At 48.0% G+C, this 15,358-nt stretch overlaps 1 protein-coding gene across 1 annotated transcript in view; it reads right to left on the reverse strand.

The window, feature by feature from the left end:
- Positions 1-15,358, reverse strand: part of sugct (succinyl-CoA:glutarate-CoA transferase) — a 996,627-nt gene that overhangs the window by 639,960 nt on the left and 341,309 nt on the right. The window contains exon 9 of the mRNA XM_085993900.1: positions 3,633-3,728. Coding sequence (XP_085850026.1) covers positions 3,633-3,728 — 96 coding nt within the window. The remainder of the gene's footprint in view (positions 1-3,632; positions 3,729-15,358) is intronic.

The following is a 15,358-nucleotide window of genomic DNA, read 5'->3' on the forward strand; positions in this document are numbered from 1 at the left end:
GGGGAAGAGAGAGAGCGACTGGGGGGGAAGAGAGAGAGCGCGACGGGGGGGAAGAGAGCGAGAGAGCGATGGGGGGGAAGGTGGCCCGATGGACCCCTGCGAAGGAAGGAAGAAGGTAAGCTCTCCCTCCCTGTCCCACCACCTCACTCTTTCCCTCCCTGTCCCACCCCCTCACTCTTTCCCTCCCTCACCCTCTCTCCCTCCCCGTCTCTCCCTGCTTTACTCTCCCTCCCCCTCTCCTCACGCTCTCCCTCCCTCACTCTCTCTCTCTCCCTCCCCCGTCTCTCCCTGCTTTACTCTCCCTCCCCCTCGCTCCCCTCCCCCCACCCTCTCTCGCTCCCCTCCCCCCACCCTCTCTCTCTCCCCCCCACCCTCTCTCTCTCCCCTCCCCCACCCTCTCTCTCTCCCCTCCCCCCACCCTCTCTCTCTCCCCTCCCCCCACCCTCTCTCTCTCCCCTCCCCCCACCCTCTCTCTCTCCCCTCCCCCCACCCTTCTCTCTCTCCCCTCCCCCACCCTCTCTCTCTCTCCCCTCCCCCCACCCTTTCTCTCTCCCCCCTCCCCCCACTCTCTCTGTCTCCTCGCTCCCCCCACCCTCTCTCTCCCCTCCCCCACCCTCTCTCTCCCCTCCCCCCACCCTCTCTCTCTCCCCTCCCCCACCCTCTCTCTCTCCCCTCCCCCCACCCTCTCTCTCCCCTCCCCCACCCTCTCTCTCTCCTCTCCCCCCACCCTCTCTCTCTCCCCCCACCCTCTCTCTCTCCCCTCCCCCCACCCTCTCTCTCTCCCCTCCCCCCACCCTCTCTCTCTCTCCCCTCCCCCCACCCTCTCTCTCTCTCCCCTCCCCCCACCCTCTCTCTCTCCCCCCTCCCCCCACCCTCTCTGTCTCCCTGCTCCCCCCACCCTCTCTCTCCCCTCCCCCCACCCTCTCTCTCTCCCCTCCCCCCACCCTCTCTCTCTCCCCTCCCCCCACCCTCTCTCTCCCCTCCCCCACCCTCTCTCTCTCCCCTCCCCCCACCCTCTCTCTCTCCCCCCACCCTCTCTCTCTTCCCTCTCCTCTCTCCCTCCCTGCCCCTCTCCCTCTCCCTATCCTCTCCCTCTCCTCCCTCCCTATTTCTCTGTCTCTCTGACGTCTATTCCCCTCTGCCGCTCTCAGTTTTTCTTCTGCCATTTTTTGTCTGCGAGCTCGCCGGCCGCTCAGGCTCTGTATGGAAATCATCTTGGCCCCGGTGCCCGATTTGCTACTCCAGGCCCTGCTGTCCGCCCGCTCTCCGGGGCAAGGTAAGAGCCGGGCTCCGACCCCACACCCACACCGCCAGGGATCAGCACCCGGGGAACCCGCCCGCCGCCCAACATGAACAAAGACCCTCCTCACCTGTCACGGAGTTGAAGTCTCCGAAAGCGGCCACGGTGCCCCGGGCCTCTTCCCCCGCGCATTCAGGAGGCGCAGGGAAGAGAGAGAGAGACAGACTGGCGGGGGGGAGAGTTAGACGCCGCCGCGCACCTGCTCCGCGGAGCTCCGTGCCGCCACCGCCGCACCAGCCTTTACTAAGATGGCGGCTGTAGCGGCGCTCGGCTGAGGCCCGCCCCTCCAGCCTTCACAAAGATGGCGGCGATCGGGGGCCGCTTGTTGACTGGGGCCAGGAGGTGCCTAGCTCGGGCGTGGGTGCGGAGGAGAGGCCGAGGCTTCGAGGCCTACCTGGAAAAACGGGGAAAGGTAGGAAAATTAATGAGATTAGATAAAAGATTTAGAAAGTAATTCACTTTTTAAAAACAATATGTGTTTTAAAAGCAACTTTTTTTTTAACAACGCAGAAAGCGGGAAAAAGAAATGAAAAGTTTGGAATCAAGATGGCGGCGACTCACCTCGGTTCAGAACGATAAGGCCCGCCCACACACACACCGATTGGTCGACCGTCAGGTGACCGAAGCGTAGGATTGGTCAATCGTCCCATCACTCAACTGTAGGAGGGCCCGCCCGCACGCACCAGGAACCCGGCGTACGATTGGTCGACCTCGAGGTCACTCTATCGCTAATGAGCGGATAATGAGATGCTAATGAGCGGAATTTTGAACGTTTTTTGGATACCGCGGGCGCAATTTTTGTCTGGCCGAAACGTAAATACGCTTAGGACAGTTCTGGAATCGTCAGCTTTCTTTCGATGTAACACACGTGTAGGTACGCTCTATAACTTTCGAGTTTATTCAATACAGACAGACAGACAGATGGAATGACAGACAGACAGATGTATCCTTTTATATATATAAGATAATATCAAAAGAAAGCTGATGATCAGGGGAGTGTCATAGGCGTATTTACTTTTTGGTCAGACAAAAATTGTTCGGACAGTATACAAAAAACGTTCAAAAATCCGCTCATTAGCGGTTGACCAATCCTATCGCTCATTAGCGTTGAGTGACGTGATGGTTGACCAATCCTACAGTTCAGTGACCTGATGGTTGACCAATCGGTGCGTCATGGGCAGGACCTAATCCTGCAGCCTCACGAAACTTCACCGCCATTTTTCCCCCTGCTTTTCCTCAACAGCGAGCGGGGCAGCTGCGTCGGCCCGACGGAGCGGGAGGTGAGTTGGGGTCACTCGAGCCGGGCCTCACAACCGCTCGGCCTGACACAGAGCGGGGGAGCGGCAGCGGGCGGTCGTCAACTGCGCGGCCCGAGACACAGAGCGGGGGAGCGGCAGCGGCCGGCCGTCAACCGCGCGGCCCTCTAAACTGCCCTGGCATCATCTATAAAATGTTTAACTTTGTAACTGATGCTTGTACCATTTGTAGCCAACACGTGACATTTGGATGAGAAAAAGCATGGGATCGATTTTTGTCTTCACCACCCGGGCAGTGATCTGCTGGAGTGGGTCACCTGCCCACTATAGGATTCGCTCAGTTTTCATCCCATCGAAAACAATGGAATGGAAATCGGGCGAGTTCTATAATGGGTTTGCTGATTCACTCCCCACATCTCTGAGACCATTATTCCAAGTCCTGAATGGTGGATGTAGGTAAGTGACCTTTACAGAGTTAACATAGGGATCTACACTGCAGTTTAGGCACCATTATAGGTTGTGATCTATAAAGACAAAGGGCAGTCTGAATAACGGCAAAAAGAAAAGGTCTGTGGAAGAAGTTTCAAAAACATTTGGATATTTAAAGCAAAAAGAGAAACTCATATTAGATATTCTGGTTTACTTCACAGGTGGTCAGTAAAAAAAATAATGAACAATATAAATGTGGAGTCGTGAGCCCATTACAACATGGATAAGTCATCCTCGGTTCCGAGGGACTGCCTAAGAAGAAGAGACAACACGGATGCTGAATGACCTGCTGAGTGCTTCCAGCAATTTTTGTTCGATTGATAATTTGAAAAAGTTGATGGTCATACTTAAGGTTGTACCTTTAAAACACTGCTGGAAAACACTCTCGAGATCACATATCTCATGCCACCTTTGACTTTTACCAGTTTCTCGTGTTACCATAAAGTGAACCCCCTCCCCCACCCCAGCCATCTTAACAGCATAAAGGCATTTAAGTTGTTTGTCAAAAAGTTTAAGATCCTGATTTTTTTTAACGACTACTTTAAAAGAATTTCTTCCGCAAAGTAGTTAAGAAATAAACTACTTACCTGGTACGGAACAATACTCTCATGCGCAGTCCCCCACCGTTTTGCTTCTTTTCTGCCAGTGAGATAATTTGCAGCTATGTGGGTAAGGCAAGCAACCTGATTGAAACAAAGGAAGTGACAAGCATCAGCAAAAAGAAAGGATTTTTTTAAAATCCTGTATTTATTATTTTAAACTACTTTCTAATCACTTATTACATTGTCTTGGCTTCAAACTGAAAAGAAAAATATTTTAATAAGTTTATCATAGGGTCAATTATTTCATCTGGTTACCGAGGGATTAATGAAAGGGCTCAAATAATCAGAGAAAATTAAAGAGGGAGGTTAGAAAAACTATCTTAATAGAGGATGGTTAGAATGTGGAATTCTCTGCCACAAACCATTGTTGAAGCCAAGCCCATAAGTACTTTCAAAAAGGGAATTAGATAATTGCTTGAAAAATACAGTATTAAAGAGGGTGGGTTCGAGCAGGAGAGTGGGATTAGGCTAGGCGGCTTCGATTGGAGAAAAAGACTTGATGAGCCAAATGCAGGAACATCGTATAATTCTATGATTTCTATTGGAGAATTTAGGTAGATATAATTTTAATGTAGGACCCAGCCAAGTGGAAAACTGTAATGCGTAACCTGCTGCATTTAACATGAACTCACCACCAAAAAACTAAACAGAAACTGAAAGCAGGTAAAACTTTGAATGTTCTTTGTTTAGGAATCAAATTATCTCCGCAGCTTCATTTGGGATTAAGCTCAATGGTTTATAAATTGGGTGGGGGGGGGGGAAGAATTGCTAAATCATAAAATGAAAAGAATTCAGTTTCAAACTGATAAAAAAAGCTTCTGCACCATGGAAACCAAAAAAATAACCACAATTTCACACCAATAAAGTGTAATTATTCAGTACGTTAAACCTTAAAATAAACTTCAACATCAAGAATATACCCACTTTCTAGTCAGAGGGTCAGAGCTTTGTGTTCCTGTGCATTGGGCTGTGGACTCGGGCAGTGAGGATGGAAGAGGGCTCTGATAGAGGTGTGCATTGTTCACCCCAAATCCCTCCCCCGCCCACCCCATCCCCTCCGATTTTCCTGTATTCATTGTACACAGGTGATCAGGAGACCCAGGAGTAGAAAATCTACACCTCACCATCCAAACTTGTTTCTGAATTTTAAACATTATGTACTTGGAGCTGAAACAGCTATTAATACCAATTTGAAGTACGATTTCACTTTAAGATATAGAAAGACAACTTTACAAGCAATTAACTTTGAAATTCCACTGTACAGCTAAATGCTGTGCCATTCTCAATCCAACCAAACTTTAGAACCAAACTTTAGTTTCAATACACTCCGTGCGCGCGATCTTGCCGGCCCTGGGGAAGCGGGTTTGGAGGCGGGACTGCCGGGAAAATGGCAGAATTTGGGGCTGGGTTCTCATCCCGTCCCAACCTGCCCCCGTGCCATCTTGCCAGGAGGCGGGTAGCCAACCCGCGCCGGGTCCCATCTCCTTGGAGGCGGGAAGGAGATTACAGCCACTTAACTGCCTGTTAACAGGTAGTTAACAGGCAGATAAGAGGATTATCCCCATTTTATCCACACAAGTGCGGGCTTCCCGAAGGCTGCGAACCCCGCCAGGGTCACCGTAGTGAGCAGTGGGTCTGCGGGGGTCGGAGGGGTGCAAAAGTGCGCTGTGAAGGTAAGTGATGGGTGCAAGTGTGGAGAGGTATGTGAGGTAATTGGAAAGTGTTAGAAAAAGTTTACTTACCTTTCTTTCTTCCTGCAGGTTTCAATTGTTGGGTATGCGGAGAGTCTCGCATCTCTGCGGCAGAGATGACAGATGGCTGCTGCATTCTCCAATCCTGACCATTCTATTCCCCGGGGAAACTTCTATTCCCCGGGTGCAAAGGTTAGGAAAAAGGGGGTGCAGGCCCATTACATCAGGTCTCTGTGCCCTACATTTCTGGAGCTTCTCTTGAGGGGTGGAGCTGGGCCTTCACCTGCAATAGATTCAGGGTTAGAGTCTACTTGTTGTTGAGGCAGGAGGAGGTGTTCACAGCTTCTCACCTCAATTCCCTCTAATAGCAGCCCAGGGGCACGCAGACGCAGGACAGAGTGTCTGAAGGAGTTTGCAGTAAGCCAGAGAGGACCCGAAAGATTGGTGGATTTTTGTTCTGCTCACCCACCAGTTCTTTTGGCATTAGGGCCTTCGGGTTGCTTCTCTGCAGCAGTAGTCAGAAGGCCCCAAGGCCACCAGCCATGCGGCTGCACTTCGTTTTCCTCCCCCATCTGCCAGAACAGCCCTGCACCAGGAATACAAACTGGTGAAATGAATGGCTTAGTACAAGAAACTTGGCCACAGCGTGGCCTGGGCAGGCACAGCATATTTCAGGCACACTGCTGCTGTCCAGCATCAGTGCAGAGGAAGCCAAGGAAAACTGTCCTCGCAGTCTATTTGCACCATTATTGCTAGCAGCTGGGTGAAACTGAATGAGGAAAATACAGGCCTCAAATGAAGACCTTAAGTGTTGCATTGTCAATGGAGGTAACTCTACAGAGAAACAAAGGAACAGGAGGAGGCCATTCAGCCCCGAAGCCTGTTCAGTCATTCAATCAGATCATGGCTGTTCTGTACCTCAACTCCATTTACCCACCTTTGATCCATATCCCTCGATACCCTTACCTAAAAAATATCTGTCGATCTTAGTCTTGAAAATTTCCATTGGCCCAGCATCCACAGCCTTTTAGGGGAGAGTTTCAGATTCCCACTACCCTTTGTGTGAAAGTGTTTCCCGATATCACTCCTGAATAACCTAGCTCTAGTGTTCTCTGTAAGGTGCGCGGCCGAGCTGCTGCACACTGCTCCAGGGAACCCGCGCAGCCGGCTTGCCGGCATTTCAATGTAAAAATCGCACATGCACAGTATTTTGAAATTGAGATTAAGATTGAGCCCCCTTGTTCTGAATTTCCCCCACCAGAGGAAGTAGTGGCCCTGATATTAATCTGAAGGCGGTTTCAGAGCCAGGGCCGGGGGGATGTGTTGGAATTGGGTGGGAGAATCCCCGAAGTCAACTCAGTGGGTCTGAATCGGCGATCGCAACTCAACTGAACCAATTAATTTTGACTTCCGGGTTTTGTGTCTCCAAGCTGCACGGCGGGCGTGATGCACACCCACATGACACAATCTTAGCTGTACTTAAAGGGACAGTGCAGCGATGAAAATTGGAGGTGTTCAGGATAGATGGTGGACACAGAGCAAGGCCCGCACCCAGATTTAATGACGCCTCAATGGAATTACTGCTAGTTGCAGTCAGGAGGAGGGACATACTTTTCCTCAGCAATGGGAGGAAGAAACCTGTGGCTCTCACCGAGAAGGTGTGGTTGGAGGTAGCTGAGGAGCAGGAGTGCAGGACATTGTACCCAGGTCTTGGATGCAATGTAGGAAGCGATTTAATGGCCTAACCAGGTCAGGAAAAGTGAGTATATTTGCTGATTCACCTACGTCCTGTGCTTTAAGCTCCTTCCCCCCTCCTGTCACTCTGTCTTGCTAAGTGTTCTCCATCACATCACTCCTCACACCCACTCAACTTTCAGCAGCATCCAGCCTTCACTTTCTATGCACTTCATCACCTCCCCGTTTATCCATCCACCATTGACACTCACCCCAATCCTTATGCAATGTGATGCATCTGTCTCATAGTCACCTTTATTGAATGCACTGCATCCATCGGGTGAATACCTGAACTTCACTCACTCATAGGTCTGTTTTTTCACCCCTTCTAGAAGAGAGCACAAAATGCAGGGGAGAGGACTGGAGGTGGGCTGCCACAAATAGTCCACCTAACAGATGCAGAGGAGGAGGCCCTGAAGATAAGTGGCACATCTGCATAGCTCTCAGCCGGAGATGGAGAGACAGGGAGCTTGCAGATAGCTGGTGACAGAATTATAAATACTGTATCTCTGACATAAGCTGATTTTATTTCATCAATGACTGAACTATAAGAAGACTGAGTATGGTGATTGTCAAGATTGTGACTTTGCCGCGACTAAATCATATCTTTCTTTTGTCTTCCAGGGCCTTTATGTACACAGCAGTTTGTCCATAGACAGTTAGTTGGGTTTTCACCAGGTGAGTCACACCTCACAAGTGACCACGAGCAGACACTAGTGGCAAGGACAGCTGTGGAGAGTCCACATCGGGGAGGGGGCCCAATTCTCTCCAAGCTCTACTCAGCTAGGCACAGATGCTGAACCCCAGAGGCTATCGTTCAGAAGGAGAATGCTAGAGGTGCATCAGCAACTTAGCCAGGTATTGACAGATGTGCCACGCACACTCTCTACAATAGAGGAAAGGATGGAGGAGTCCAACTCATTCGCTAATGGATTGGTGGCACAGGGAGTTGTGAGAATGTCTGCCATGGAGATAGTGGCCACCTCCATGGAGCTTCAAGCATGGCTCTCAAATGAGTGCATGCAGGCTATGACCACGGCCATGCAGGCACCCTGTACCTGCGTGAATCCAGCCAGAGAAGCGGATCCGAGTACCCACTCATTCTGGCTATTGTTATCACAGGGGAAGTTTACATAACTCCCAGCCCTGGCAAACAATTCATCAGTCACCTGCCTTATGTAGTTATGTGCAGTGGACTGTGAGACCCTAGAAATGTCTCCGGTATTGCTATGGAAGGAACAAGCAGCAAAAAAATTGAAGGCGGTGGTCACTATCACAGCCACTGGTAATATGTGGTCGCCAGGTCCAGCAGGTAGCAGTTCTTCTTCTAGGAGGCTGCAGATATCAGCCACCACCTGACGTGACAACTTCAGCCTGCGGAAGCATTGCTCTTCCGAGAGGTCAAGGAAGCTGAGCCTCTTGTCTGTAAACCCTGACATGAGTAGTGCCTCCTGCAACCTCCGCCCTTCTCCTGTGTATCTCCCTCCTGTGCACGTGCTAATCCCACCACAGCACATGGTCGCTGCTGTGGATGGTGATGGTCTTCCTCTTCTGATGTGTTGTCAAACACATCCAACACACCTCTCATCCTGACCTTGTCAGTTTGAAAGACTCCAAAGTTTAGAAAAAGCTGTATTCACGCAAGAATTCTCTGCCAAACGTTTGCCAGAGGGAACTGAGACACCAGCTGCAGTAAGTGAGTTTTTATTCAGCTGGGGCAATGACAAGTTTAAATACCAACCTGAACTGCAGCTCAATCATGCCTCCATTTCACTGGACACTTTCCTGAGCCCCGGGAAACCCGTACTGGAGATGTTAAATTTAAATCTAAGTTATATTCAATTTTAAAACACCTCATTAACGTCTCCTAAGGACGTTAGTTACGCCATTAACTATCCGCCTGCCTGCACTAAATAAAGACCCGACTTCGCCGAGTAGGTTACTTGCACACATCCATCGCGCCTCCATAAGGCGCATTGGAGCCGGGTTGCAATCGCAATTGAAAAATCAATTCTTTTAACTCCTCACCTAATCTTGGGGTTTAAAACTCCACCCCCACCCCCAGTTTCTCTGTATCTACCTCATCGAATCGCTTTATCATTTTAAAGATCTTGATTAGATCATCCCTTAACCTTCTAAACTCAAGGAAATACAAGCCAAGTTTATGCAACCTGTCCTCATAATTTAACCCTTTAAGCCCCGGTATCATTCTGGTGAATCTGCGCTGCTCCCCCTTCCGAGGCCAATATATATTTCCTGAGGTTTGGTGCCAATACTGAATGCAGTACTCCAGATGAGGGTCTGACCAAGGCTCTGTACAACTTCCTCGCTTTTTTATTCCAATCCCCTTGAGATAAATGCCAACATTCCTTTGGCCTTTTTGATTACATTTTATACATTTTATGCCTGTACACCAGCTTTTGGTGATTTGTATACATGGACACCTAAATCCCTTTGCTCCTCCATAGTTCCTAGATTATTGGTATTAAGAAAATATTCTGATCTGTTTTTCTTAGATCCAAGCTGGATGACCTCACACTATCCCACATTGAATTCCATCTGCCATTGTTTTGCCCTCTGACTTACTCTGTCTATGTCACTTTCCTGCTCCCAGCTACAAAACTTACTATGGCACCAAACTTAGGCATGGAGTTTCTGCTATGGGTGCAATCGGCAAAATGTGCTCAGAATGCGCTTGACACTACGGCAGCTTTGCTGAGGTGAAGTTACGCTCAAGTTTCCATTCAAACTAATTAGCATAAACCCAAACGTAAAATCTCCCATGAATCACAGCAATCAATTCGTGACTGGAACAGGGTATTCCCCAACATCACAGTGGGATTGCCAAGAAATGAGCCATTCTTCAACTGACTGATTTAATGCTCTTACTTTTTAATTGACTGCTTTGATCTGTCCTTGATATACAAGACCTGTGACCAACAGTCAATGGAAGCCACACAGGTGTGTTCTGCTCTGCTGTAATTGACTGAATTTAAAGTAATTACAGCAGCAGCAGAAACCCAACAGGGTCAGGCTTCAATTACTGCTAGTCATTGCATTGGGGGTACAGTAGCATTATGGTTATATTACTGGACTATTAATCCGGAAGATGTGTAGTTCAATTCCCACCACGGCAGCTGGAGAATTTAAATTCAATTAATTAAATAAATCTGGAATAAAAAGCTAGTATCAGTAATGGTGACCATAAAAACCCATCCGATTCACTAATGCCCTTTAGGGAAGGAAATCTGTCGTCCTTACTTGGTCTGCCCTATATGTGACTCCAGACCCACAGCAATGTGGTTGACTTTTAAATTGCCTAGCAAGCCACTCAGTTGTAACAAACTGCTACAAAGACTGCAGCAGTTCAAGAAAGCAGCTCACCACCACCTTCTCAAGGATGGACAATAACTGCTGGCCTTGCACATGCCGTGAACAATTTAAAAAGAAAAGTACAGGTGTGATTAACACTGGATTAATGTGACCGCAGGTGCCTGTGCACAATCGTTGGAAACTCGGCATGCCGTCGTAGGGCAGAGCCAGTTTTGTGGGCGGGGACTGGGGACTTTTGAACCAGCGTAAAGCATCACGGATAATCGGGCGTAAAGTAGTTAAGGGCACAACTCACTTACGTTTAAAGTTCTGCAATCCTTAATGCTATTTCGTTTGATTCCGCCCAGATTACACTGAAATCATGCAGAAACTCCAGGCCTTAGTGCCATCTGCAAACTCAGCATACAACTCGATTCCTTCAACAAGTCATTAATATACAAAAGCTGAAGCCATAGTACAGAGCGCTGGGGAACACCACTTGTCACATCCTGCCAATCAGAGAAAGTTCTCTTTATCCCTATTCTCTGTCTCCTTCCTCCCAACTAAGGAGCGGTAAGCATAAGTTTTTTTTTCCACAATCAGTCAAAATATCAGCATGTCATCATGGGTAATGTACAGCTATATCCATGCATAGCATAAACCCATTGTTAATCTCTGCGTATTTATTGTACAGATTTGCTGGGACAATGCACCAAAGTTAAATATGAGCAGGTCTGGGTATCAGATGACAAAATAACAAAAGGCTAAAATTAGGTAATTCACTGTTTGTTTATAGGATTCCTAGTCATACAGCATTTTAACCATACAGTGGATTTTCAAAGATAGTTGCAACATTTAAACATAAAGGTTACTGCAATTATGGTTTACCATCTTAAAGTTTTTGCTTTTACCGCATACATTACCCAGCTGTACTTTCCTAAACCCTTGTCAAAAGTAGAAAAGATGAGGAGCTCCAAGCATGCATAAACTTGGTACAAGTAATCTAAACCGCAGCTTTCTGGTAGTAAAATACTGAATGCTGCCAAAAATTTACATGTGTTTATTTAAAGTTTTTTTTTGCCCCCTCCAAATCCAAAAAAAAATAAAATCCACAAATATTCTTAACATTTAAGGCAGAATCGGGAAGGCCGGTTTTAGTTTCTTGTCCTTTTAACTCACTTCTTATCTCACTTCATCTTTTCTTGAAACTAGAGGCTACGAATTTTAAGTTTGGCAAAACGTGGCTCAAAAATCAGAAAAATACAAAATAAAAAGCCTGTGGGGTGGGGGGTGGGGAATTATATTTTCAATTTTTTTTTAAACAGTGAACTAGAGAACATATTTTACAAAATGTTTACAAATATCCCCAAATGTTACAGGTTTTAAAACTAAATGTTAATATTCTCGGAGTCTAAGACTACATATGATCGAAGTCCTGGTTGCAATTAAACACAGGAAGGATATTGAAAACTTCCTAGAAGCATGATAACCACAATAGAAGAAGTAAACGAAAAAACATAATTGAAACCACATCCAAAACCCACATCCTTATTATTTACCAGTAGCATCCAAAGGACATTGTTGAGATGCAAAAAGCTCAAGGGTCTTGACTTTTTATAACTTGAAATCATCCAGCCCCAAAACATGAAAGAACACAACATCTGTCTAAGGTTAAAAGTTTACAGAGTGCCTACAACACTAAAAGTTTTCCTCACAGAAACTCAAACAGGCCAACTATTCAACTCTATGCATACAAAACTGTGTAAAAAAAATTCTTCAGGCTTTAAAAAAGTCTTGCATTTATATAGCACCTTTCACGACCTCAGAACGTCCCAATTGAGTAGAATGGGCCTATACTCTCTGGATTTAGTAGAATGAGAGGTGATCTCATTGAAACATATAAGATTCTGAAGGGCTTGACAGGGTAGATGCTAAGAGGCTGTTTCACCTGGTTGGAGTGTCTAGAACTAGGGGACATAGTCTCAGGATAAGGGGTCGGCCATTTAGGACTGAGATGAGGAGAAATTTCTTCACTCAGTAGGTTGTGAATCTTTGGAATTCTCTACCCCAGAGGGCTGTGGATGCTCAGTCGTTGAGTATATTGAAGGCTGAGATAGATAGATTTTTGGACTCTAAGGGCGCGAAATCCGGCTGCTTTGCGCCTGCCGTTAGCGCCTCCTTGTGACGCTAACAGGGCACAAATGGGTTTTCGCCTGGGCGTGGCAATATTAGCACCCGGGCGAATTGGGTGGGGTTTTTGCGGAGGCACTAAGAGTTAGCACCCCGCTCCTATAGGTACTGCCCCGCTCGGTCGCGCCTGTCATCGCCATGCGCAGTGCCCCGTTAGCGCCGCAGATGCAAAATTCGGCCGCGCCCCCCTCACTTACCGCCAGGCGCTAACAACGACAGCATCAGTTGTTGAGCTGCAGTCGGGAGTCGGCTCCACCCACGCTATTTAAAGGTGCCACCTTGAGGAAACTTTTTTGTCGGCCATAACTCTGCTGAGACATTGTCAGACAAGCTACTGAACATATTGCTGCGATTTTAGCTCCAAGGGCTGTCGTGAGTATTAACAATTGCTGTATTTAACTCAGTGATTATTTGTGAAAACAATTTATACACTTTAATGGGGGCTAAGAACATAAGAAATAGGAGCAGGAGTAGGCCAATCGGCCCCTCGAGCCTGCTCCGCCATTCAATAAGATCATGGCTGATCTGATCCTAACCGCCAATCCACTATCACAGAACCATCTCCTGAATCTAACAGAATTAGACACACGAAATAGGAGCAGGATCAGGCTACACGGCCCCTGGGCCCGCTCCGCTACCCACAGGGCCATGACCGATCCGAACCTAGACTCATGTCCAAATTCCTGCCCGCTCCCCGTAACCCTTAATTCCCTTTACTTCTAGGAAACTGTCTATTTCTGTTTTAAATTTATGTAATGATGTAGCTTCTACAGCTTTTTGGGGCAGCATATTCCATGGACCTACCACCCTCTGAGTGAAGTAGTTCCTCCTCATCTCAGTTTTGAAAGAGCAGCCCCTTATTCTAAGACTATGCCCCCTAGTTCTAGTTTCACCCATCATCGGGAACATCTTCCCCGCATCCACCCGATCCAACCCCTTCACAATCTTATATGTTTCAATAAGATCGCCTCTCATTCTTCTGAACTCCAATGAGTAGAGTCCCAATCTACTCAACCTCTCCTCATATGTCCATCCCCTCATCCCCGGGATTAACCGAGTGAACCTTCTTTGTACTGACTCGAGAGCAAGTATGTCTTTTCTTAAGTATGGACACCAAAACTGTACGCAGTATTCCAGGTACGGTCTCACCAATACCTTGTACAACTGAAGCAATACCTCCCTATTTTTATATTCTATCCCCCTAGCAATGAAAGCCAACATTCCATTGGCCGCCTTAATCACTTGCTGCACCTGCATACTAACCTTTTGAGTTTCGTGCACCAGGACCCCCAGATCCCTTTGTACTTCAGTACTTTCCAGTTTCTTGCCATTAAGATAATAACTTGCTCTATGATTTTTCCTGCCAAAGTGCATAACCTCACACTTTCCAGTATTGTTGGCAGTCGACTACCTGCTCCATCGTGAATGTCGGAGGCTTCTTAGGAGGAGAGCGCTGCAGGGACAAAGGCCTAGAGATATGCAGGGAGAGAGGCCTGGAGATAGGCAGAGGGAGAAGGTGCAACAGGAGACTTTACCCTCCCAGGGTATTGTGGCAGCAGTTCTCGTACCTCCATTTCACTGGGGAGCAGTGTCTGCGAAGGCTGCGCTTCAGCAAGGTGGTGGTAACAGAGCTCTGCCACCTCCTCCAGCCAGACCTCGAGCCTCAGACCAGCATGAGGATGGCTCTCACAGTGGCAGCGAAGGTGACCATCGCGCTCAACTTCTATGCCAACGGTTCATTCCAATGTGCAACAGGAGACATCTCCAACATCTCCCAGTGTGCTGTGCATCGCTCCTTCCGAGATGTCACAGATGCACTGTATCGAAGGAGAAGGGAGTACATTTCCTTCCCTATGACCAGAGAGAAGCAGCACGAGCATGCATGCGGATTTGTCAGGATAGCGGGCTTCGCAATGGTACAGGGCGCCATTGACTGCACCCACATTGCCTTGCAGGCACCTCAGAACAATCCAGAGTTACTCCGCAACTGAAAAGGCTACCACTCGCTGAACATTCAGTTCGTGTGCGACCATACCCGCAGATTCCTAACTGTCAATGCCCGACATCCTGGAAATAGCCACGATGCTTTTATCCTACACCAGACTGGTGTGCCAGATCTTTTCCAGCCACCACATCAAGCTCACGAGCGGCTGCTCGGTGACAAGGGCTATCCGCTCTGCACCTGGCTGACTCCCCCCCTACATAACCCAAACACTCCTGCCCAGCACTCCTACAATGACAGTCATGCCACCACCAGGAGCGTGATTGAGCAGGCGATAGGAGTGCTGAAACAACGGTTCCGCTGCCATGACCACTCGGGAGGAGTCCTCCAGTACTCTCCTCATCGGGTCTCCCTATTTGTTGTCGTCTGCTGCATGCTGCACAACCTCGCTATTATGAGGGCACAGCCATTGCCACCAGGCACAGATGCACCACCTCAGGAGGATGAGGAGCAAGAGCAGGAGGAGAACGTGGAGAAGGACGAGGAGGAGCAGCAGCAGCAACAACAGCAGTGACAGAGGAGGGATCCAGTCAACAGGGATTCTGCAAGGGCAGTCCGCAACCGTCTCATTGCAGCTCGGTTCAACTGAATGCCGTCCCACTGCCATGTTCCTCTGGACTTCCCCAGGACCACATCAATATAGCCTTCCATAACCAAGCCCCATAAGTTACAGTAAACATTTAGCTTTCCAATTTAAATTTATGTTATAATGTTTGATTGTATAATAAAAAATTTTATTTAAGAATCACCCTTGTGCATTTCCTTATATCCCCTCTTTGGCT

The sequence above is a fragment of the Somniosus microcephalus genome, chromosome 7, assembly GCF_052327205.1.
Source record: "Somniosus microcephalus isolate GS21.2 chromosome 7, FLI_Smic_1.0, whole genome shotgun sequence".
Classification (NCBI taxonomy): Eukaryota; Metazoa; Chordata; class Chondrichthyes; order Squaliformes; family Somniosidae; genus Somniosus; species Somniosus microcephalus.